This window comes from Ictidomys tridecemlineatus, chromosome 6, assembly GCF_052094955.1.
Source record: "Ictidomys tridecemlineatus isolate mIctTri1 chromosome 6, mIctTri1.hap1, whole genome shotgun sequence".
NCBI lineage: Eukaryota > Metazoa > Chordata > Mammalia > Rodentia > Sciuridae > Ictidomys > Ictidomys tridecemlineatus.
In genome coordinates this window covers 199,420,013-199,444,795 of record NC_135482.1, presented here as the reverse complement: position 1 = coordinate 199,444,795, position 24,783 = coordinate 199,420,013, and the positions used below count along the sequence as shown (strand labels likewise).

The window sequence follows — 24,783 nt, the reverse complement described above, 5'->3', positions numbered from 1 at the left end:
AGTGCCCAACGTCATGTTGGATGGCTTTCTCGGTTTTGAACTATCCCTTTGCCCCTCCAGGGAGTCCACGTCGCCTCAGCACCCTGGAAGCTCCTGTGCTCTGTGGCTGCGTGGGGGCGGGTGGGACCCCAGTGGAGCCCGAGGTTCCGGTGTCCGGCAGCTGGGAGCCGCGGTGGGTACGCACCCTTTCGAGGAAGCACCTTCCCACCAGCTCCGGGCAGTCCGTGCAGCGTTCCAGCTCCCGCAGGAAGACCCTGGACAGGGAGGCCCAGGAGGCCTGCTGAGTCTCCGCACCACACCCAGGGCCCAGCCACACCCACCCAGCGGCCCGTTTCCAGAAGACCTGCAGCTGTCCTCTGGATGGCCCAGGACTGTGTGGTGCCAACGCCCACCAGGCCTGGGGACCCCGCCGCCCAGCCTGACCCCGGCTCCTCCTGTGCGCAGCCTCAGACTGTTCACCTCGGGTCAGGGGCGGCACTCGCAGAGGACACAGCTGCTTTGCCATCAGCAGGAAGCAGCAGGAAGTTAGAAGAATCAGGTGGGCAGTTAGGGGCTCTGGAAGCCCCTGCCCCTGAACCTGTGGGCTTCCTGCAGACACACCGAGGGGCCCTCTCCTCGGCTCCAGGGTGGGCTTTCCTCTCCAGATTTCTGGCTGGCATTTGCCCCTGGGGGAGGGGAGCTGCTGGGGTCCACCCTGGATGCCGGCACTAGAGCTCTGACCGGTGCCCAGGGACAAGGGTGCTACGGAGCCTCACGGCCACTGGCAGGTGGCTGGTGGGCAGGAGGCACAGATGACAGAGGAAGGAGCAAGTGGAGGGACAAGTATCTTGGTACTGCTCTGACCAGGTCCACCCAGGCTGGGCCTGGTTCCAGGACCCAGGGACGTGCTGTCCACCTGTGGGCCTTCTGCATGCCCTGCATGACAGTCGGCTCGTTCGTCTTCTCTCTCATGAGCTCCCAAAACCCACAGTGAAAGGAGCCGAGCAAGCAGCCCAGCTGTACCCGCTGTGCACTGCCCAAGCCACAGAGAGGCAGCTGTGCTCCGGGGACAGCAGCACCCTGTGCTCTCGGGGGGACAGCAGGGAGGGGACGTCTGGGCTTAAGGACAAAGTGCATCTTGCTATGTGGTGTGACCTTTAGGGCCCCAAAGCAGCAAATGCACATCCTTTTGGTGGGGACCAGGAGGAGGACAGAGGGGTCCGGCCCACTCCTGGCTCCCGGCACCACAGTTCTCTGGACGGCTTTGCCACACGGGGCCACCCTGGGCACTTGTCAGCAGAGCAGGCCCAGGAGGGCTCTCAGATGCGCTGAGCGGCCACTGCCTCTGCGCTCTCTGTGCCTCAGGCCCTGGAGAGATCTGTCCCTATCGAGCACAGACCAATGGCTAGCAGGTCCCGGCTGCCTGGGAAGGGAGAGGCCACAGGGTGTGCGGGGGCAGAGGAAGGCCCCACCTGTTATGAAAGTGATAGATCTCCTCCATATTTCCAAACAGAACGTCCTTCTTGTTGTGCAGGCCAGTCGAAATGAGGTGCGTCATCAAAGGATTCTCCATCTCAGCCGCGTAGCCCTGCGGGAGAGGGCAAAGCTCAGCAGGAGCACCAGACCCGGAGATGCAGGTCAGGCAGGAGTGGACGGGTGAGCTGGGGGCGCATGGCTGTCTCTGAGCTGGGCCTCTGAACAAGGCCTTCGGCACAGAGTGGGTCACCAGCAGCACCCAATAGGGGCCTCCTCCTTCCTCTTGAGCCTTTTTATTCAAATTCACACAAAGGGCGTGGACCTCTCTGCACCTGCAAGACTAACCGTGCGTCTGCTGCCAGGAACCTCCCGGTCACTCCTAGAGTGCTGGGCCCAGCAGACCCTCCCCAGGTGCCCCAGTAACCTCTCACCCTAGACTGCCTGGTTCCAGAACTTCCCATAAGCAGAGCTGCACACTCTTGGGCCACCTCGTGCACTGTCACTAGCCTGTCAGGTGTGCCGGGTGTATTAATGGCTCTGGGCTGCTGAAGCCTCCGTCCTGGGCAGACCTACGCTCTCACTCTGTCCTCCCTTCTGTGGACACGGAGTGCGTCCAGTCGGGGTGCTCTGAGCCACGTGGCCTTGGGCATCTCAGGTGCTTTTCCATGGACACAAACTTGCATTGTTTCCCAGCGAAGCCACCGGGGGAGAGTGGACCCTCCCCCTGAAGCAGGAGCCTCACCTCCAGGACAGAGAGCAGCTCCTCCACGTAGGCCCGCTCGGTGTCCAGGAGCTCATTCATCACGTGCCTGTGGCCGGGGCATGAGGACAGCACACACGTGAGGCCGGGCAGCAGCAGTCCTGGGTCTCGAGTCAGGTGGTAGGTAGATAAGCTACCAGTCCAACGAAAGGGCTGGCCCAGCGGAGGGGCTGCAGGGGAGCTGAGCCCTCTGGACACTTGTCAGGGCTCCCCTCGCTGCCCTGGCCTCACACCCCTTGCTGGCCACCTCTGGTGCTGCCTTCCAAGAGCAATCCCCTGACCCACGTCCTGGCCTGGGGGTTCCCTCTGCAGAAAAGCAGCCCTGTCCTCATGCACACTGTCATCAACACCCCTCCCTCTCCCCCACTAGGCGGCCCCACCTCCCAGGGCCTCCAGCTCCCCCTGTGGGCACCTCCTGTGCCCGCTGAGGCCTGGGCCTGGCTCTCCATTCCTTCTGTCACCCAGCCAGCTCCCCTCCTGCAGGCAGGCCTGCAGTGGCCCTGTGGACTCACTCTGTCCCTCAGCTGTCCCCCGAGGGGGACGGCTTACAAATAAGGCATTCAGGACCAAGCCTCCCTGTTAGGGCGAATGACCAGCCCGCCACGCAGTCCACAGAGACCAGGGTCAACGGCCCCGGACTGCACTTAGGTGAGGTCCGCGCTGAGCAGCCGGCAGCACTGAAGGCCCCCGCTCTGCAGGTGAATGTGGCGGCCGGGAGGGACCCGGGCCACCCCATGGCCACAGCCTGGATGGTGCAGGGGTCGCTGATCTCCGGCCTGTGCTTCTGTGTCTGGAAGCCTCTCCCACGGCCCCTTCTCCCCTCTGCCCGTTAGTCTCTGCCAGAGGGAGCAGCGGCAGGTCTGTCCCTCGCTGGGCCGCTTTAGTCTGCTTCCACGTTTCTGTCCTCCACCCCTTCAGAGGGCTCTGCAGTGGGTGCTGGGGACACCCTGCCCTCTGCTTGTCCCTGGGGTCCCGGGAGACCTAAAGGAGCCAGGTCAAGGGCCCCTGGCAGGCTGCTCAGGGAAACAGGGAGAGTGCAGACGTCCAGGGCACTGGGCAGCGGGCTGTCCTGCACACCGTCAGTTGGCCTCCTTCTAACTGCTGATGTGCCCACCAGGTCTGGACTGACCGTCCTGCACTGTGGGTCACGGCTTCCTTCCACTCAACCTCCTGAGCTCCGCTGCCTGGCTCTGGTCACCACCTGGAGTGCTTGGCCCCCCAGCCGTCCTCCCTTGAAGCTGAGTGGTCAAGACAGGGAGGTGCTTTTTGACTGCACCACAGTCCATGAACCTGGGACCTGGGTCGCTGGGGACAAACGGCTCCAGGAGGTATGTCCAGGGCCGGGCTGCCCTCCGCCGTGCTCTGGCAGTGTGTGGTCACTGATGACAAAACCTCAGCCACGGACCCTAGCTGGCCATGCCCACCTGCTTGCGCTGCCCTTGGGGCCGTGGCTGCTGCAGGGACGTACTGGCCTGGTGCCCTGGTGAGCCTCCCCTTAGCTGGTGGCTAGTGGAGTGGTCATGGATGCCCGGGGACGGTCTCTCCCTGGCTCCACTCCTCCTCTCCCTCAAAACTGGGCCCCAGCGGTTTCCTTCTTTCTGTGGCCCCCGCAGGGCGGCCCAGGAGGCAGCACCTGGCCGACACTGGCCATCCAGGGTGTAAGGCAGCGGCTCCCGATCCCTGACACTCCCGGGGCAGTGCTCGCCCCAGGCTCCCCCATGCCACACACGACCTCCTCAGAGGCCAGGTGGACGCCAGGCCAGGGGACTGAGCCTGGTGGGAACAGAAGGGTGCTGGTGAAGGAAGTCCTGGCCGCTGGGCCTCGCTGCAGGTGGAGGGACGGTGGGTCCTGGTGGGGTGTGTCTGAGCTCAGAGCCTGGCCTGTGACGCACAAGCCCAGGGGCCTGCAGCCTCTGTGGGGGCAGGTGGGCGGCCAGCTCAGTGGAGGGTGAAATCCTCCGAAGTGACAGGTGGCCCGGTCAGGAGAAGCCAGTGGAGCTGTCCAAAGGCCACGCGGGATCTGTGTGTGCAGCCGCAGCCACAGTGTGCCCCGCTCTGCACGCTCCTGCTCCCTTCCCGCTCTGCTCGGCACCGTCCGGCACTCACCACACCCAGGCCTGGGGTGCCGGCGGAGAGCGGCCACCCACCTGCGCAGGATGGCCAGGCCCTCCTCCTCGTCCCCCGTGGAGCTGTCCCGGCCCTGCCGATTCTCACTCATTTCACTCTGAGGAGAGGAGAACAGCGAGTCGGCGTTGGAATCAGTGGGAGCACCTCAAGGACCCAGGGCCAAAGCCAGGGCCCTGCCCGGCTCCCGTCTGGGCGTCGGAGGAGAAGGAGCCCACAGGAGGCTAGCCAGGAGGGCTGGGGCGGGCCCAGGAGGAGTGGAGGCCCTTCCCTGGGAGCCATGGCCTTGGGCATGGAGATGGGGCTGAGGTCAGGTGCGGGCAGCCTCACCTTGGCCCTCCTGTAGGGCCCCCTGCGGAGCGCGCTGCCTTCAGGGCCAGAGTTCTCAGATCCCCGCCAGGAGCCTGGTTTGGAGGAGGTGGGGAAGGGGCGTTAGCTCTCCCTGGGGAGGGGACACAAGGAAAAGGCCCAAGGAAAGGACAGAAGCCACGAGGGGGTGGACACAGTGATGAACTGGCTGGGGTGGAAGGAAGGGACGGCCCCGCTGACCAGCCTCCACAGCCCAGGGACAGAGGCGCTTGCAGCCGAGGGGGAGCAGGGTGGGTGAGGAAGGAAGCTCGGGGCGTGGACCCCTGGAGCCCCAGCCCAGCAGGGCTCCACAGGCCAGGAACAGCCCTCTGCCCACACCAGGGAGGTGGGCCTGGCGCTGGAGGCCTGGTGGGGCTCCTGACTGGTGTTGCAGACACCCGAGGCCAGGGCAGGGGTTCCCAGGACCACTGTCTCGTGGCATCCTCTGAGAAGGCCCATCGAGGGGCCGGGAAAGTGCTTTTGATGCAGGGAAGAGGCGGGAAAGAGCCTGAGCAGTGGCGTGGTGCCCGCCCTGGCCTGGAGAAGGGCTCTCTTGGGATTGGGATGCAGGGGTTGGCAGGCCATGGAGCCCTCCGGCTGGCACAGTCTGGACCCGGCTAGGCTGGGGAGAGACCCTCGAGTTCTCCTAGAACTCTGCACTGCTGTGGTCTCAGAGCAAAGGAAGAGTGCGGCCGAGTCCCCATAAACCTGAGCCCAGCCAGACTGGTGGGGAGCGAGGAGCCACGAGGGGGCTGCACCTGGGGAGGGGCAGGGCGACTTGGTGAGTGCCTCCGGCCGGGGGGCCACGGGCTGCACGGGCCGGGTCTGCTTGGCTGCCAGCTTCTTCAGGCTCGCCTGCCGGCGGTGGAACATCTCCTGCATGCTCTCTTGCTTCTGGAAGACTTTCTGCACGTGATCCTGGGAGGAGAGAGCTGCTAAGGGTCTGCAGTGTCGGCAGCAGCCCCCAAGCACCCCGTCCGACGGGAAGGCGCTTCAGCGTGGCCACACCACACGGAGTCCTGGTCACTGAGGACGCGCACCAGCTCTACTGGGGACCTCCTCCGGAGCTGGCAGGGCCAGCTGTGGGAGGTGGTGTCCATGTCTCTGTTGCCCAGAGGGCGGGGCTTGGGAGATACAGGGCTGCTGTGTCAGGAGGCCCTCGGGCAGCCTGGGGTCAGAGGAGGCTACTTCATAAAGAGCACCCCCAGCACAGGGGGCGTCTGGTGGGACGCAGGTACCACTGTGCAGGTGGCAGGGGGTGACTTCTGCTCTGAAGGCAAGGCAGAGCGGGGTGACCGCCGCCTCTGCACTTCCCTCCTCGCCCTATCTGCTGGTCGTGAACCCAACGTTTCTTTCAAACATCCTGCAGAGGACTCCCCACCCTGGGCGCCGAGGACAGGGCAGGCTGCCTTACCAGCAGGTCTGGGTTGAGGATGGTCTCGTATTCCTTGTAAATTTTACTGAGCTCCTGGATCTTATTTTCCTCGCCAGTCTCCAAAAACTTCTCAATCTCCTGAAGGGCAGCCTCGGCGCCGTCCTGAGACTGGCATTTGTCCACGGGCTGGGAGGCCAGCAGGTAGATGCCCTCGTCGCACCACTTCATGGACTGCAAGCAGAACACTGCGGTCAGAGGCGCACTGTTCCCACCCACCACGTCCGCCCCCCCCTCGCCTCTGTCCATTGAGAGAGACACCTGCAGGAAGGTCCAGGCACGGACCCCTGATCCTTCTACCACTAAGTACCAAGGGCCACTGCAGGGGTAGCATGTTCTGCAGAGCCCGGTGGGTTCCCAGGACTGGACTCCCTCAGGGAGGAAGGTGGCTGGTGGAACTGACCAGGTTACCAAGTTTCTGGTCCTTCTAAGTCAATCATTGCTGTGGCAAGAGAACTGTGGGAACAGAACTCTGCGTGGACCTGACCTCTAGGTGGACAAGGAGGAGGAACACAGAGAGGAAGGGCGAGGGGACTCTGCAGCCGGTGCCTGAGCAGCCAGCCCAGGGGTCAGTGGTCCGGGGCGTGTGGCTTGACCCCTACCGTCTCCAGCAGGCGGTGCAGCTCTTGGGACTTGCTGAGAAGCGCCCGTCTGCTGCCGATCTCCGTGGCAAACTGGTGGCACAGGTGCTGGAGCTCCTCGCACTTGGGGTGGATGGAGTCCACGGCATAGTGCTTGTTCTCGATGAGCTGCTGGCCCTGCTGGGCCAGGGCTCGGGCCCGCTCCACGGCCACCTGCAGGACACAGCCACCCAGTCAACACCTGACCCTCAGAGCTGGTGCGGCTGTGGGAGGGGCATCTACAGGTGCCTGAAGGCCACCTCACGCCCCAAGCTAGGCTGGGCTCCGGGGGACAGGCATCAGAGACCTGGCCCAGAGGAGGCACAGGGTTCTGAGAATGGATTCAGAGGGACGTGTGTCGGGGTCCCTGACGCGCAGGTGAGCAGCATGGGGTCCCCGTGCCCCTGCCGTGGTGCCCCGGATGGCAGCACAGCCCAGGCCCTGACCTCCTGCAGCCCGGGCACCTCCCCACCCCACGCCCAGGCCTGGTTCTCACGCTTGACTTCTCTTCAAAGCTGGCCAGGCTCCTCAGCAGGTGCTCCACGTGGGCCAGGCTGTTGCCGATGTCAGTGAAGGTGGCTATCTTCTGGGACGCCGTGTCCAAGGTGGCTTTGACCTGCAACGGAGGGGCCGTCTCAGAGAGCCCGGGAGCGGGAGCCCAATCTGGGCACGCCAGGCTCGGAACAGTCTGCGGGCTGCGGGACCTGCCGGGTGGCCCTGCCGTGGCCTGCCAGAGGGGCCCAGGCTCCTCAGCTGATGCACGGGGGGCCCCTGGGGCCAGGCACCGTGGGTGTCCTCTCGCCCCCACAGGTCTCGGCGTGCGCAGGAGGCCCGTGGCTCACTCCCTTCCCGCCTGGCGCTGGCAGGAAGACGGCAGGCTGCCCACCCTGATGTGTGGAAGGCCTGCCCGCTTCTCCCCAGCGTCCCCCTTCAAACCCAGCTCTCAGGAGCTGGTCCTGAGACCCAGGGTGGGCAGGGTGCTGACCGATCCCCCAGCAGCGCCTCCCAGGCCCGGCTCCCGAGAAGGCCACGCGGGCAGCAGGGGAGGGAGAGCGGTGAGCACGCCCGGGCGCGAGGCTTGCAGGTGAGCCTCCCCAGGGAGCCCAGCCAGGAGCAGACACCGGGGCCACGTCGGAGGCACGGGCAGTGGTCGGAGTCCTGGCAGCTACAGGGTCCCCTCTCAGCCGGGGCTCCGGGGGGCCAGCACGTGGAGACGCGTGAGGGCCACAGGCCTCCCTCCTGGCTCCCTGGATATGTGCCCGAGCTCGTCCTGTGCTGATGAGGGCCAGCAACTCAGAGCAGCGGTTCAAGGTCTCTGCGCGGCGAGCAAGGGGCGACGGGGAGTGGGGGATGTGTGTGTGTGTCGTGGGCCACAGGTGACGACATGGCACGTGTGCGGTGAGACCTCCGCTCAGCACCCAGAACCATGGCCACAGAGCTGTGGAGAGAAACCCCTGCAGACAGCTGAGCGGATTCTACACAAGGCTGCTGTGAAAGCAGAGCCCGGGGACAGAGCGCAGGCGTAGGCCAGACGCAGGACACCTGGCCAGCACCCTCAGCCGGGCAGCAGGGGCTGGGAAACACAACCACTCGAGCCCACGCATGAGACTCTCACCTCAGCCACAGCAGAAGGGGCAGGAAGAAGTGGAAGGACGGGAACATGCCACCCGCCCCAGGGGAGGCAGGGGGTGTGGGACATGGGAGGCAGAGCCGGGGCAGCTTGTGACCGTGACACGGAAGCCCAAGTGCGTCGCACGGCAGAGCTGCACAGTGTGAGCAGAGGCTGTGGGGCCGCGAGCTGCAGGCTGCCAGGACCTCTGGACGGCTCACATCCACCAGACGGGGCTGCCGAACCCCGTCCACCATCCAGTGGGAGCCTGTAGACGTGCAGGGACACTCCGCCTGACGCCAGGACACACCCCCCTCCAAGTGCCTGCCGGGACTCACGTGGGGGTCTGTGTCCTGGGCCACAGGACACACCTCACCAAGAACTGGTGTTGCTCTCTGGTCACAGCAGCTAGGCTGGACCTCAGAGGAACCTCTGATCCTGTGGGAACGGAGCCCACGATACCAGCAAGTCACCCATGGCTCCGGGGAGATTTAAATGTGCACATCAGAAAAGAGGAATATTCTCAGATAAATAGTGTAAGCTCTCACCTCAAGAACCCAGAAAGAGAAAACTAAAATAAACTCAAAGCCATCAGGAGAAATGGTTCATAAGGATAAGCAGGAAATCGACTAAACCCCAAACAGGGAGCAACCGAGAAACCGGTGAAGTGAAGACCTGGTCTTTGAAAGACGAGTGCGACAGGTCCCAGAAACACCGAGGGAGAGGACGTGACAACCAAGACCAGAGGCTGAACCAGCCACCGCGGGCCTGAGCGCAGGGGCCCAAGGAAGGCTAGGAGCAGCCTCAGACGAGGGACGGAGAGGACCAGTCCCAGGCAGGCTGCACGTCCATCCAGGGTGAACTGGGCGGAGATGGCAGGCTGTGAGGACAGCTCTCGAAGGCGTCTCCTGCTGTGGGAGGCTGTCCCGGAGCACGGCCCCCGACTGTGAAGGTGACCATCTGTGACTGTCCTCTAGAACACCTGAGACCAGCGTCCCAGTTCATCCTACGAAGTCGACCCTCCCCTGACAGCACAACCAGAAAAAGACAATTGTAAGAAAGGGGGGAAGCAGAATAAAGAACGCTGTGGACGTCCAGGCATGGCGGTGAACCCCTGGAACCCCAGATTTGGAGGCTGAGGCAGGAGGATGGCAAGTTCCAGGTTAGCCTCAGCAACTGAGTGAGACCCTATCTCAAAAAAGAAAAAAAAAAGTGGTAGGGTGCAGCTCAGTGTAGAGCAATTCCTAGCATGTACCAGGCCCTGAGTTCGACCCACAGGTCTTAAAAAAAAGAGAAAAAGAAAGAAAAAAATCGTAGAACAACTCCATCCTCATGAATATGGACGCAGAAATTCTTAACAAAATATTCTCAAATACACTCCAGCAATAACTAAACAACACCTACGATGACCACACACCACGGCCAAGTAGATGTGTTTCCGAGATGCATGGCTGATCCAGAATTTGAAGCTCAACCAATACAATTAGTCATATCAACAGGTTACAATAGGAAAATCACATGATCACCTCAATCAACGGGGAAAAGCATTTGAGAAAACGCAGCATCCCTTTGTGATTTTAAAATCTCTCACAGAAGAGGACTAGAGGGACGCTTCCTCAACCTGACAGAGGGCACCCACAGTGGAGACCAGATCTTTCCCCGGGCCTGGGGGCAAGGCCAGGACGTCCACCCCTGTCTCCCACCACTCTCATCCAATGGAGGAAAGCTCTGGTCAGCGTCACAGGGAAAGAGAAATAAAAAGTGTGAAAGTCAAAGAGCAAGAAAACGAAGCGTCCGTCTTTGCACAAACACGATGGAGACTCTCGGGCTCCCCAGAGAATGCTGGAGTAGGCGTCCAGTGGGGTCGCAGCGCACCCGCATCCCTACACCCAACAGTGACCACGCGCACTGGAATGAACGCACCGCCCGGCTGTGTGAGCCTGCAGAACTTACACCGACTCGGACTCGAGACGTCCTGACCCAGGGTGCTGAGGACTGCACGCACCGAGGACAGACGTCGATCCAACCGGTGGTGAGGACAACCTGCGGGCGGCCTGGGAGGCTCGGAGACGTCCCTCACCCCCAAATGCAGGCCTAACACAATTCCCAGCAAAGCTTTTTGTAGAAATAGACAAGACTCTTTAAAAACCCAAATGGAAGGTAAGGAAGCTAGGCTGTCCAGCAAGCAGCGCAGAGCAACTGGACACCCAGGGGAGGACAGAGCCGTGCTCTGGTTCTCAAAACACAGACCAAGGACCTCAGCAGGGAAGCAGAGTTCAGGAAACACAGCTTAGGGGGACACATTCGCAGTTGAAAACCAAAAGTGTGATCCATAAAAGGAAAGTCGGATGTCATCAAATCAAAACAATATAAAAGGTCCTATTAGGGAAACAGAGAACAAGGTCCCGGCTGGGGAACACGTGCGGACCAGGATCCGACCAGGCGCTGGGATCTGAGGGGCGCAGAGCACTCTCAAACCTGAGCAGAAGAGGAACTCAAGCAAACCATGCAGGCAGGGCATGGCCATGGCTCTCGGGGACCTCCACCAGGGGGCGCCGAGGAAGCGCGCCCAGCAGAGGATGCTCAAGTCTCAAGGGTTAGGCGCTGGTGGCGCCCACAGAACGCCCACGTGAGGGGAAGGCTGGTGAGGATGGGTACAGACTGGACGGCTCAGGCCACCGTGGAACCCGAGTGTTGTGGCGCCTCTGGAAACCAGCGGTTTCTGACACACTGGACATGTGGCCCTCTGAGCAGTCTCTACAGAGTGTGTCCCTACCGGCGCCAGGGTGTGGGTGTCCACAGCAGAAGAGCCCCAGGGGCACTCCAAGTCCAGCAGGTGGATGGCGAGGGTGTGTATGACCGTGGCAGACACTCAGGATCAACAGGAAGGGTACACGCCCAAACTGGGCGACCCTCCAGGACGACCCTGAGAGAAGCCAGTCCCCAGGGGCACTCAGAGAGGCCACGGTGGTGGGAGAAGGGATGAGGCAGTGTGACTACAGGGGCAGGATCCTGTGTCCTGACAGCACAGCTTTCAGGGTCCTGGCTGCCCTGCCCTGCTGCAGGTGGTCACCACGGGAGCTGGGCAAAGGTCCAGGGGTCACCTGGGCTGCTCCTGACAACCGCAGGCAGACTGTACCTACCCTAAGGAAACAGTGGGACAGAGGCACCTCCTGCTCTGGAAGCCTTCCTCGGGTCCCTGCAGAACGCAGCGCCCAGGCTTCTTGGAGGTGTGCTGTGTGCAGACGCAGCCTGCAGCCTGGCCTCTCAGCCCCGCGGCCTGCAGCCGCCGCAGCTCACACTCACCTCGCGGAAGCCCTGCTCAAAGTGCCTGAGCTGCAGGCACTGCTCCAGCTTCTGCTGATGCTTTGCCCAGAACTCATGGAAGGCCGCTTCGGTCTCATTCAGCTGGGCCAGAAGCCTGGGGAGAGGAGGTGGCTGAGAGGCTCCAGGGCGACGTGGGCGGCCTCATCTCCAGGCCTGGCCGGGGCCCTTCACCCGACCAGAGCGGAGGAGTGGGCTGCGACCGGCAGGGCTGGGCGGGGGGGGGGGCAGGGTCTGCTGCCGCTGTCCTCGGGACCTGGGGACCCCGGCTCCCAGCACAGCTCTGGTGGGACCTGGCCACCTGGCCCTCCCCACGCCCACCTGCGGGTGTTCTCGGATGGCCTCCTTGACAGAGGAGGACACTGATTCCTCGGGAAGTTGAGGAGTGTCCACCACGGAGCTGGCTGGACCTCCGGTGGGTCCTGCACCAGCTCTCGGTGGGCGTCCTCCATGGGCCTCCCCTATCCCCAGCCCAGCACGCCTACTCTGCATGTGACCAGGGCCAGGTGGGAGAAGACCAGGCAGCAAATCCAGGAGAATCCGCCTCCGTGCCAGGTGGGCCGCGGCCATGGCACTGCTGGGTGAGGCTCCACACAGGTGCTTGGCCCCTCCTCACCTCGGGGGGCGACACCCTGGCTCGCGACACCCACTGTGGGGAGCACTGCCCTGCCCTGTCCCCAGGCTGAGGCCCAGGGAAACGCACAGGTCCCACCCTCTGCAGTGAAAGATGCCCGTTTCACCAGAGGCTGAGCTCGAGGCCCGGGCTGTGGGGTGGAGAAGCCTCAGGCACTGTTCCCAGGCCCCTCCAGTGTCTCTCCCACCCACAGCGGGGTAGGGGGTCCACCCTGGGCTCTTAGGTCCACAGAGGCTGTGCGGGCTCTGCTGCCCGGGCCTGGCAGGGCAAGGGAGGGTGCCGGGCCTCACCTCTGCACGGTGGCCTGGCTGTCCAGCTGATCCTGGTTGACGCTGTGCGCGGTGCTCTCCGCCAGGGGCTCTCTGAGGCTCTCGAGGAGGCGCTGCCCCTCCTTCTGGGCCAGCTGCAGGTCTTCCTGTGGGGAGGCAGCCTCACACTGCAGCCCGCAGCCGGCACTCGGCGCAGGCCGGGAGCCAGCAGACCTGGGCGTCCTGCACGGCGGACAAATCCCTCCCTTCTGCCGTGGCTGCTCCCAAGTCCCACTCGCACCCGGGCAGGAGGGAGGCGGGGCCGACTCGCACGCCTGCCGGCACGGGTAGGGTTGCAGGCCCCTGGGCGTCAGGGAACGGGAAGGTAACTGAAACCTGGCCCCTGCCCTCCCTCTCACGGCCGCCTTGCTATGCGGGGCACCAGGCCCAGCTTGGAATGACAGTCCACCTGGCAGAGATGGGTGCAGCCCGTGGACACACCAGGTCACAGCCATCGGCACGGTTGTTTCAAAGCTGTCAACGTGACACTGCCCAGGGTGCAAGTGACGCAGGATGTATTCACCCCAGAGAGTCAGTGGCGGGCGAGAGCCGGGCATTTTAGAGAGTGGCTCACCCCCTCTGTCTCCGCCGCCCAGTGGCTGCTGCTGAGGGAGCTGGGCAGGAATCCTGCCTGGTGCACCCTCCGGCGGAGGACTGGAGACCCAGCGGCCTGCCTCCAACCTGTCCTCGGGGTTCATGGCCCCTGCTGGACAGGAGCGGATGCACAGCCCCCCTGCCCCCGGCCGTGACCACACGCGTGGCCTGTGCTGGGGCTGCTTGGGAGGGTGTGACTGGCGCTCCCTGGTGCCGGGAGGACTCAGAGCCCTCGCACCTTGGTCTGCCTGAGCTGCCCCACACCCCGCGTCCATGGGAGGACGGCTGCGTGGTCTGAGCTCCGCCCCCCGTGCTAGAGTACCTTCGCCTTGTCCTTCTTCTCGGTGTGGGTGCTGAGCACTGAGCTGGTCGACTGGACGTCATTGGGCAGTTCTGTTTCCGCCAGCTCAGTCCCGAAGGACTGCAGCATCTGAGCCGTCTGCTTCACCATGAGCGCGAAGCTCTCGATCGCCTGGGAGGAGGGAGAAGAGGTCAGGGAGCCCTACCGCTACGCTCTGAAAGCAGACACCTGACCACCCTCAGAAGGGGAGACCCGCAGAGGCACCTGGCAGCAAGCGCCCTCCTGCGAGTCCTCAGAAACGAACCGGGCAGGCCCTACCAGCACGGGCACCCCCTAGTCATCCCGAGCTGCAGGGCTCCCTGCCTCCCTCCCTCCTTGTGGAGAGAAGTGTGAGAGTCACAGTACACAACGCGCGGTTTGGGGCTCTCTGTCTTCTTGTGTCTCCAAGCCCAGATAAAGCCACTCCCAAACTTATTACTCATGCCGTTTCTTCACGATGACTAAGGTCCACTGAGACCATCTCCTCATCTCAGGGAAGAAAACTTGGTAATGGGAATGTGCTTTTGGAAAAGGCCGCTCTGCTGGGTTAGCTGTGGGTCAGCAAGGACGCAGCCCCCAGAGCCCCCAGACCCACTCACCGTGCGGTGGCACAGCCACCTGGAGTGGCAGTAGTCCAGGGTGCCTCCGAGGTCCTCGGTCAGCTGAGACTTGTCGATGTAGCCGTGCAGTTCTGGCACTGAGCTCAGCATTATGACCTGGAGGACACAGAGGCCCATGAGGAGAACACCCTGCATACCGGGGCGGCGGCCACTTGCCCTGGAGGCCGCGGCCATGGCAGGGCTGGTGGCGAACGGCCATGCAGGAGAGAGGCCAGGGTCTGATCCCAGCTCCACCCTGCAGCTGGCTGACCGGGCGAGCCGCTTACTCCCTCCGTCTCCACCTCCTCATCCGCCAAGTGGGCACCCAGTGATGGGTCTGACCAGGAACACGCAGAGGCTCAACAGAGAGCCCGGCAGGCAGGGACAATGACATGTGATGGGTGTCTTGCCAGGGACACTCGGCATGCCAGCCAACGGCGCTCTCAGGCAGAGAAGGAACCCTTCGTCCCTCTCACTGGACACACCACGAGGTCCTCATGGGAGCTGACGGGGACCAACGCAGCCCCAGAGTCGGGCCACCACACTGGAGAGTGTCTGACGGGCCCCGAGCTCCCCTTCCTGGGAGCCTGTGGCTCCACGGCCGAGTGGACTCCTCGGCGCGGCCTGTCTTACGCCCCTCTGTGCCTCTTCCCTTTCTCAGGTCCTCCAGTCCACGCGTTTCAGATGGAAATGTCACCTGGGCCTCGAGGGCTGGCAGATGGGCACCACCGGCCAGGCCTGCGGAGGCTCGGCTGACACGTCAGTGGACACCTCGTCATGAATTATTAAGCCACTGCACTGGCTGGAGGGGGCTCTTGTCTGGGGTCCGTTTACTTCCAGGGACATGTGAGGAGCCTGGAGACACTTAGGGTTGCTACAGAGGGGACGTGCCCCTGGCATTGGGCAGGTGAGGGCGGGGCGCTGCGGAGGCCCCGGTGGCACAGGGTGGCCACCGCGGAGCTGCACTGCAGAGACGGCTGGGGAGGTGCCACGTGCAGGACCCTGTCTGGGCCTGTGTCTCAGCTTCGCCTAGAAACAGTGCTCAGTGGAGCTCACGCTTCTCTCTGTGTTCTTCTAGTGAAGTTATTCACTGGCTGCCAGATAACCCTGGCTCAGGGCTGGCCTGGGCAGCCCAGGGACATGGTCCCCTCCTCCACGACTCCTGCCTCTCAGTCACGCCCTGCCCAGGAATTGTGTGTTCTCAACCCCGAGGGGACAGGAGCCCGCGGCTGGGCTTACGAGTCTCTCCATACACAGCCCTGCAGGTATTCGCAGGTCCGTGTCCTTCGGACGACCTTGCTACAATTCCCAAGTCCCCTCTAAAGAGGGCCTGGGAGTTTGCAGATGCCAGGGAGGGTTTCATGGGCCGGTCCTGACAACCTGCTCACACACAGGAGGTGCCAGTCGGCAGAGCCGTCCGACAGGGACAGCAGGCCCCCTGTCTTGCTCCTGTGACACATCCCAGGGCGCAGTCTGCTGTCACCATGGTTCACTTGCCGCCCTCGGTGATGTGCATCACAAGGCCACAGACAGGTTGCCTGCCCCGACTGGGCCAGAGGCCCCACCTGCGGTTCTGCCCTTCCTCAGCTCAGGAAGCCGGTCCCAAACACCTCAGACGGAGCCCGCTGCTCCAGGCCCCACCGCTTGGCCCACCCAGACCCATGCAGCCTCACTGGGCCTCGGGCTTTGCAGAGTGACGGCCTGTCCCTCCACGGGTCCACGACAGCCTCTGGGCATGGGTGATCCTCAGGGAGGACCACTGTGGAGGTGGGTATGGCCAGGCACACAGATGGGGACAGGAGGGTTCAGCCCCACACTCCCCATTCTGCTTAGAGAAGGGCTCTTGCTTTGTCCAGAGCAGAGGACGGCCAGGGAGCAGCATGTGAGGGGCAGCAGGGGCTAGTGGGGTGGGGCAGAGCGGCATCTCTGCCCGTGGCCCTGGAACACCCACTGCCTGGGTCCCTCACTTCCCTGAAGCCATCTGGGTGGCTTTCCTGGGGTCTTCAGCGGGGCCTGGCCTAGCCCCTGACTCTTGCTCTGTTTGTGAAAGAAGTGCGTTCACAGGGCTGCTGCTCAGCGGCCCTGGACAGCTGCCCACAGGGAGTGCACTGAGTGGCTGACCACCAGGCCTCCAGGACTTCCCAGAGCCTGTGTTTAGAGGACGGTGCAGCAGTGCTTCAGCGTCCCTTCTGTGGGCGGCACAAGGGTGACACAGGGGTGCCTGCTGGCCTGGTGCAGGGAGCCTGGGCTCCCTGGGGACACTCGCTCCCTCCACCCCAGCCCTCTTCCCCAGCACTGGCAGAACCTGGGCTGTGTCCCCAGCTCATGGCTAGGAGTAGGACGTCCTATTTCTAGCTGCTCTCCAGGTGGCCCAGCCAAGGCCCTGGCTGAGTGGGGGACCTGCAGCCTGGGTGGGGGCAGGGGAGGAGGAGCCGGCCACAGGGCTGCTGACAGCACGGGGCCCTGGGTACTCACCGGCACCTTCATCTTAAAGTCATCTCTGTTGAACTTGAAGGCGATTTCGGAGAGAGTCCGCTGGAAAAACCCCGTCGGGCGGAGAACAAGGACCAGCTGCAGGTTTGCTGGGAAAGAGGCCTGCGGGACAGGAGAAGGGCCTGGGCCATCTCGGTGGATAGCTGGGGCCAAGGGTCCCACTTACACGGCAGCTGACCATGGGGGGCTCGTGTGCTGGTCATGACTGAAGAGTCAGGGCGGCTACGGTGTCACGGGCTCTCTGCAGGCCCAGCCCTGCAGAGGTGGGGTCTTCCCAGAGGCACGCAGTCACTGGGGAGCCCGACAAGCGTGAGTGTGTGCAGAGGAAGGGAGCTGGACACTCACAGGGAGAACCTGTGAAGATGGAGGCGGAGAGTACAGACGCTCCTGTGGGCGAGGAACCTCAGGGCTGCTGGCCACCCCGTGACCAGCAGAGGGAGCCTGGACACGCTCCCTGGAACCAGCTCTGTGACGCTGAACCCCACACCCCAGCCTCCAGACGACAGAGAGTGGACTTCCGAGTGACCATCAATCTGTAGCACTTTGTTACAACAATCCAGGAAACTGGGGGCAAACGAGTCCAAAACAGCTACAGAGAATAGACACTCACCACCTAACACAGAAATAAGACGTCTACGCCCCAGCGAGCACACCCCCGAGTGGTCACAGTGTGCCTGGTCACCACGAGGCGTGTCACTTTGGGGACATCACTTTACTTTATGTGCCTCAGTTTCCCCACCTGGAAATGGGGATTAAGTGGGTCTGCTCTGTCACACTTGGGGAGGGACACATGGTCTGGCCGGTGCCTGGCAGAGTGAGACACAGCAGCACAGCCATGCCGGACGCACACGGAGGCAGGAGGGTCCAGGTGCTGAGATCCAGGGAGACCAGGTCTCCAGGGAGACCCAGGCCCACAGGGAATCTCTGAAGGGCAGAGTCTGCTCTCTGGATGACCAGGCAAGAGACTCGCAGAACAGAGAGGTCAGAAAGAGCGCACAGCCCTGAGGCCTGAACACAGAGGACACTGAGACGGCAAGGACCCGACTCACCACTAACGCTGACCCTGGGCCGGGCCACACCAGACATTTGGGCCAACGCTGGTGGCCCGGCCACACTGGCCAGGGGGACAGAGCTCTGGGCCTGTGAGCCAGAGTCTAGAAGGAGGTCAGAAGTGAATGACTGACGACATGTCTCTCAGGACATAGGCTTTTGCAGTGCCCTTTGAGACCCTGGACGAGGAGGTCACAGAGCCGCCAGGACCAGAGGCTGTACCTCCTGGCCAGAGCTACTCAAGTGGTTGGGCTCTCCCCGTGGTGTGTGACTCGGCACTAAAACCAGGCCTGTCACTGTGCAGCTGACCCCACTGGACCACACAGATGCACCTGCAGGTGCCAGTGCTTGGACCCCCCATTTGTATTACAGCTGGAGAAGGGGCCGAGAATCACGACACAGAAACAGAACTGAGCGGGGTGTTGGGTGCCGAAGCCCGGGCAATGGTGTAGTAAGTTACTTGACCATCCAGTCATCTTAAAGGCCACGGGTTTCCACCCAACATGAAAACAGTGTCCTTTCTCTGGGGCTGATCCTGATGGACTTGGGACGGGTGCAGGAGGTGAGGGCCGGAAGAGCCACCGAGGAGCTAGAATAGGTGCTGACTGGGTTCTAGAGCACCCCAGGCCTTCAAGGCTTAGCTTGGAAACAGAGACCCTGCCGTGGGGAGACTGCTTAGAACGTCCTGGCCAAGCCAGACGCTGCGGGCACACCCACGGTCCCAGCACCACGGGAGGCTGAGGCAGGAGGGTTCCAAGCTCCAGGGCAGCCTGGGCACTCGTGAGCCCCTGACTCAAGATAAGAAATGACAGGGTGGGGTGTAACTTAGTGGTAGAGCACGTTTAGTCCTGTGAACACAGAAACAAACAAGCACTCTACTTTTCTTAGGGCTCAAAACCACATTTATGTTATATAATTTCAAATATGGCACCTGAAACCTAACCAGTTACATTTCTGATTGTACCCAAAAATAACGAGTTTAAAAACACACCTTTGAAAGTCTGTGCCTCAGCGTTAACAAAGACCTGTGGGTCTGACTCGGGGCAGCTTGCTGGGTGGAAATGGGCAGCGCCAACCATTCCTGGGCGCCCCACCTGGTGCTGGAGGTCTGCATGGACATGCTCGCACGAGGCCAGCGTCAGCAGGGCCACAACGAGACCCCTTGGCCTGAGTCCCCAGGAGGGCAGGCAAGGGAGTCTACTGACAGCAGCACTGTGGTCACTGCCCTCTGTGCCTGCTGACCATGCCTCTGTCACCATGGTCCATGTGAATTTCCTGAGTGTCTGTGGCTACACCGGCCACACGGCGTACATCGGCATGAGGGGACACACAGCTGAGTGTGCAGAGGAACTGACGCTGACGGCCCCGGGGGGAGTGTGAGCTGTGGGTGGGCACCGCGGCCCCGGGCAGTGTCCGTGAGCCCCCGCGGCCCCACACAGTGTCTCTGTGGCAAAGCTCTAACGTCGGCTCCCAAAGATGGGCATGCATGGAGTTCCTGGGCCACCCCCAAAGTGACCTGCAAACTCCTGGGATTGAAAGCTGAGGGAGAAGGTGCTGAGTTTAGTGGGCTCCTCTTCTCCCGTGTACTTGGAGGCCAGATCACCAGACCTCTAGCCACCTGTAACCAACTCGGGCACCAGGTATTCCCCACATGCATAATGCGCTCCATGTCACAAAAACGAGCCAAGCAGATGACTGAGGTCCAGGTGTGGGGCTGGAGCACTGGGGGCTCCCAGGTGAGTAGCTCCCCAGCAGGCCAGGTGGCAGGCAGAACAGGCGCCACCGCGGGGTGACCCGGCAATGCGCTGGGCAGACCCTAGACACCCTAGTCCTCTCTTTGTTGGAGACACCTTTTAAACTGTTCTTTCAGCAATTTGGGGATATACAGGGCATGAGTCCCGTGGGGCAGGGTGGCGGGAGCCGTGGCTAAGACCCTCGGGGGCCAGAGTCCCCTGGAAGAGGGTGGAAAGGGGGTGCCTGAGACCTCCCACTTGTTACGTCTGGTTAAGGCAGTGACAAACGCCTTCCAAAGAAGAATCCCCTTCACACTAGAGAGACCTTCCTGCCCATGTTGCCTTCCGGAATATTCTGCGTGGACCAGCACCACCACTGGGGCCTTGTGGTGGGGAGGTCCAGCCTGATGGAAGGTCCCTGGGTCCCTTGAAGCCCAAGTGGTGAGTCAGCAGCGTCCACAGCAGAGTGTGTGCCTAGGAAGTGCCAGTCCCCTCCCACCATGACGCCCATGTGGCAGTCACCTGGCCATTGTTGGTCACGACTGGGTCCTGCCTCAGCTTGGCTGCCCAACGTGGACACCAGTCCTGCAGAGTGGGCTCAGCTCCCTGACCTCCAGACATGGCTTTCCCTCCTCAGGAGGCCTCCTCCTGGGTGGACTGTGCCCCCGGAGCCACTGACTGGCCACCCTTGCTGCCTGTGCCTCCCTTCGAGTCCTGGAGGGGCCCACCCTCTGTGGGACAGCACTGCCTTCCTGCTGGGCTCCACCCAGTCCACTCTGCTGAGAGGCCCTCGTGTTGCCCACTCAGGCTCCTCCCCCAGGGTGCTCCTACCCCTGCTGCCACTCTCCTTGGAGCCTGGTGACGGGCACCCGCAGGGTCCAGGTGGCGGTCGGTACCATGGCACCTCGCCCCGCGTGCTCCCTTGGCACCCTGAACGCACTCAGAGGGCACGGCAGCAAGACAGCTCTGGCTCAGGCAGACAGCAAACCTCCTTAAACCCAGCTTTCCTGGCACCCCCTCGGGCAGAGGTTCCGTTTGAATCAGGCTGGCTCTAGGTATCAATGTGTGCATCCACCACAGGATCCAGAAGGGCCCACCATACAGCAGGAGAGAGTCAGATTCTGACGTAGCATCCTGCAAGAGCAGACGTAGGGGTTTTGTAAAAGACCTTCATCCCAGGACCGTCTGACGGCTTGGCGGACGGGGAGGCCCAGGTCCTGTGCTCTGGGTCTTGTCTCTCCACCTGCTCTTCCTGTGACAGGCAACCCGTGCAGGACCCTGTTACGGGCAGCACCCAGTCAGTCTCCAATCCGTGGTCAGATGGACAATGCCCTGCTCCTGGCAGAAGCAAGGGAGTCTGACTTTAGGAACAAGGATTCTGCTCTGCCAGAGTCGTCTGTTTCTATTCCAAGGCAGGCAAAAAAGAAAAGAGAACACTGCAGATCAGGGAAAGCTTGGCTTGTGAGGCAGCCCGGATGGCTAAGAATAGCCCGGAGTCGCAGAGCGTTACGTAAGTGCAGCTCTCGCTGGTGGCCAGCGCCCGGGCAGGAGGAGCTGCTTCACCTGCTTGCCCCCTGGCATCCCACGGCCCCCTGCCAGGCGCTGGTGGAACCTGCCCTGGAGCACAGGCTGGGCTGGCCTTGGCTGGTGCCAAGGGGTGGCTTCCCAGCTACTTTGATGAAGGCACAGGCAGAGTCCCCATCTGGGCTGTCATCCTTCAAGAGAGTCCACAGAGCTGTCCCTGAAACATGGCACCAAGACCCAGGAGCCAGGTGCGGTGGCCCCTGCCTCTAATCCCAGCAGCTTGGGAGGCTGAGGCAGGAGGACCACAAGTTCAAAGCCAGCCTCAGCAACTTAGTGAGGTCCTAATCAACTTATCAAGATCCTGTCTCAAAATAAAAAAATAAAAAGGGCCGGGGACGTGGCTCAGTGGTTAAGCACCCCTGGGTTCTATCTTTGCTGCCCAAATTAAATAAAGACCCCGGAGGGATCATCCCAGGCTACTCTCCCTGGCTGCCTCCCCAGACTCCAGCACACCATGTCGACAGAGCCAGGACATTCCTCTGCCCCGTCCCCCCACCTCAGAGCAATAGAGGGCCTGTCAGCGTGACCTCGGAGTGCCCGGACACGGATGGCCATGGCCCCCACAGGGCCCTCACTGTGCAGCCCCAGCCTCCTTGGGCTTTTCCTGGTTTCTCCCAGTGACATCAGAGGGTCCCTGGCTCAGTCTCCTCCCGCCACATCTCCTGGCTGCTCACATCCCCTTCTGCACCGTGTCCATGACGTCCTCTAGGAGGTGGGCACAGGACAGATGCCGACCTTCCCTGGCCAAGCCGCGGCCAAGCTCCCGCCTACCGCCTGCCCCTTCATCGATGCCTTGATGCTGTGCACCCTCCTTGCCTGCGGGCACTTCTCACCCCCTGCATCTCCAAGGTGCGTGGTGGGGACTCAGAATGTGCTCGGGTACATGACACCTGCACCAACACAGTCTCTCCCTCTTACCCCAGCTCAGCCCTGCACTTCCCTCCGGACCGTCTTGCTGGGGAAAGGCTGACTTCTGCACTACCCAAGACAGTGCCTGTGAATGCTGGGAAGAATCAGTATTTTTATGGAGCAAAAACAAATTAAAAAAGCTCAAATAGTAACTTTTCAATTATGATTTTCCAAAACAAAGTTTCAAAGATGAGCCAGGTTGCTTCCGGAGTCCACTCAAGGCGGGAAGCAGCTGAGCTCATCCTGTGCCCAGAGCTCAGCACCCGGCCAGGGCGCTCAGCTGCACAGAACCAGGAGGCCTGTTTCTAAAAGATTCCTGTGTTTAGAACAGCAGCCTCGCACTGGGGACTTCCTAACATCGACCGGGACAACACACGGCTGCCGTCAGGCCTCCCTAGGGCCCAGGCAGGTGTGCAAGTGTCTCCAGAAGGTGGGGCCCGGCCCTGGGGTGCTGGGAGCACCTGGGGAGGTGCTGGGGGAAGGGTAAGGAGGAGCCAGGCGGGCAGGGGTGTGGGGACACCCTGTACATCGGCAGCTGGAGGCCTGGTACCCATGTGGGCACGAGCAGGAATGCGCCCACGGGGCGTCTGCCCCAGGGATGTCAGAGCCACCTCCGACTCTGCCCACATCACGCTGGGACAAGTCTTATGGTCATTTACACCAGCGGGGTTGACCGGGTGGATGCCATTCCTTCGCCAGTGTGGACTTCCCTGGGAACACCGGCACCCCTAACTGGGGACCTCGTGGTGCCTGACCCAGGACTGGCCAACCCCGGGCCTGCCTCGCAGTGCAGAATGGCCTGCTGCGGCGGCATGCACAGACACACCTGAGGTCTGAGATGGTGAAATGGATGCGGGCTGTGAACTGGTGCTCACAGAAGCCTTGTCCAGACCTCTGGGCTGTGGGAGCTGGGAGGGGCTGATTAGGTAACACCCCACTGTAGACAAGTGGCGGCACGGGCAGCACAGGCAGGGTCAGGAGGGGGCTTGCCCTCCAGGGACCTCCTCAGAGCAAGGGCAGTGCGGGAGGCTGCGCAGCCCAGGCTGCCCCGACCCGTGGCTGTGATGAGAGAGGCCTCAGCCCCTCCTTCTCCTCACAGGTGGAACCCTGAGGGCACCTGTGGGCAGATGCTCGTCCCTCTGAAGCACCAGAACCCAGCAGCCCACGAGGCCAGCACCACGATGTCGTGGATGCTAAACCCAGAGCGGGGTGCCCGGAGGGTGGACCCAGGGAGTGCAGCCTCGGAGAGGCCTGGGAGCCTGCTCTGGGCACCTGCGGGCAGACAGCCTGCTCTGGGTCCCTTGCAGCTGAGAAAAGTCGTGTGGGAGGACTCGGCTCAGAAGAAGTACCCGGACTGAGCTGGTGGGGGTGGCGGGAAGCCGTGGTGGGAGACACGATCCGTCTGTGCCTCTAGAAAGCCTGCTACAGGCTTCTCTGCTGCGGGGGAGCGCTCAGAACCTGCCCTGAGTGAAGGTGGTCCCCCAAGGGCAGGGTGGGCTGCTGAGGAAAGCTAAGGCCTCTTGGTGTGTGAGCGAAGGAACCAAGAGCCCAGGAAAGAGTCACCTAGAAAGAGGTCAGCCCACTCTCCGACCTCTGTCCTGCAGGCTGTGGAACCCAGCCACCTGCCTGTGCAGGACTTCTGTGCTCCACTTACGAGTTAGTGCAATTCTAAAAAAGCCCCTAAGAGCCAGCCCTTGAGAAAGCAGACACACACACACACACACACACACACGCACGCACACACACACACGCCCGGCATCTCTGGAGCCCTTGTGGGCTCAGTGCTGGCTCAGCCCACTCTGTGCTGGACCTGCTAGCCAGCCACCCACTGCTGAGCCCTCCCACTTCGCACAAGCGTCAGAGCATGGACTGGAGAGGGCAGGGTGCTGGCCCCTGGCCACGACTGAGGCAGAGCACTTACGGCTATCCGCAGGACCGACGCCTTCACGGAGGTCCATTTGTCCTGCCTTCGGTCTATCACCAGGATGAATCCAATGCCTGCATCCTGTAGGCTGAGAGGAGAGACAGCTGCAGTTAGCGAGAGCAGGCGGGAGCCTCGCTGCCCACGTAGCCTCCTGGGAGCCTCACGGCGAGTGACCCTCCTAGAATCCTGAGCCACTGCCGGGGCGGGGTCAAGTGCATGCCAGGGGGCCAGGGGCCCGTGCAGCCCGTCTGCACTCTCCCACACTCGCTCCTGTCTGAAGAGGACAGGTGTTGGCGCCTCCTGCCTGACACAGACATGTCAGCCCAGCACACACACAGCCCTCTTCCTGGGCTGGGCACTTTAGGGCCCATAAGAGCTGGTCATGGTCTTTTCCTCGGTGGCCAGCTGACGAAACCCTCAAAGCAAGTTTTAGGACCTGTACATGCCACGCGTCCTAGCATCTGAGATCCCTGTGTCGGTCCACGTTAAACAGTCACTTCCAACAGCAGCACGGGGACCTCGGGAGGAAAGCCCGGAGGCTTGGGGAGGCTCGAGGGCCTCTGCCGGGAGTGCGATGCGGGCGCTTGCCCTCTGCAGCAGCATCGGTGGTGAAGAGGACAGCGTTCCTGGTGCAGCGCCTCCCGGCCCTCCGCTCCGCCCGGCAGGCGCCTGAGTCACAGTGTGGGAGCTCTGCCTCCGTTGTGACTTCTCACCAAGCCAATTGTGTGGTGCCAGCAGCTGCCGGCGCAGCCAATCCACAGCAGGAAGGAAGAAGTCAGGCCGGCAGAAGGCACCGACTCGAACTGCTAATTCCCACATCTCTGAACATGCCCAAGCCAGCCGCTTATGGGAGTTGGGGAAACAGCTCCACAGGACGCTCTAACGTGCAGCCGTGGGGTGCGCTGCAGGCGGCACTCGGTGAAGATCCTCTGATGCCCGGATA

The 24,783-nt window shown here is 62.4% G+C and overlaps 1 protein-coding gene across 20 annotated transcripts in view; it reads right to left on the bottom strand.

The window, feature by feature from the left end:
• Nucleotides 1-24,783, bottom strand: part of Mcf2l (MCF.2 cell line derived transforming sequence like) — a 96,603-nt gene that overhangs the window by 13,338 nt on the left and 58,482 nt on the right. For 19 of the 20 annotated variants that reach the window (XR_013423542.1, XM_040281731.2, XM_078016353.1 and 16 more), the window contains exons 4-18: nt 23,838-23,928; nt 16,623-16,742; nt 14,148-14,264; nt 13,531-13,680; nt 12,597-12,721; nt 11,655-11,769; nt 7,236-7,355; nt 6,722-6,913; nt 6,102-6,293; nt 5,446-5,605; nt 4,670-4,743; nt 4,363-4,439; nt 2,198-2,264; nt 1,452-1,567; nt 185-254 (exon numbers count right to left, since the gene is read on the bottom strand). Coding sequence is in view for 19 of the 20 variants with exons in the window: in XM_040281731.2 (XP_040137665.2) it covers nt 185-254; nt 1,452-1,567; nt 2,198-2,264; nt 4,363-4,439; nt 4,670-4,743; nt 5,446-5,605; nt 6,102-6,293; nt 6,722-6,913; nt 7,236-7,355; nt 11,655-11,769; nt 12,597-12,721; nt 13,531-13,680; nt 14,148-14,264; nt 16,623-16,742; nt 23,838-23,928 (1,786 nt within the window). In the remaining variant the exon portion in view is untranslated. Of the gene's footprint in view, nt 1-184; nt 255-1,451; nt 1,568-2,197; nt 2,265-4,362; nt 4,440-4,669; nt 4,744-5,445; nt 5,606-6,101; nt 6,294-6,721; nt 6,914-7,235; nt 7,356-11,654; nt 11,770-12,596; nt 12,722-13,530; nt 13,681-14,147; nt 14,265-16,622; nt 16,743-23,837; nt 23,929-24,276; nt 24,675-24,783 lie in introns of those variants that run through there. The other variant, XM_040281742.2, reaches the window with a different exon arrangement.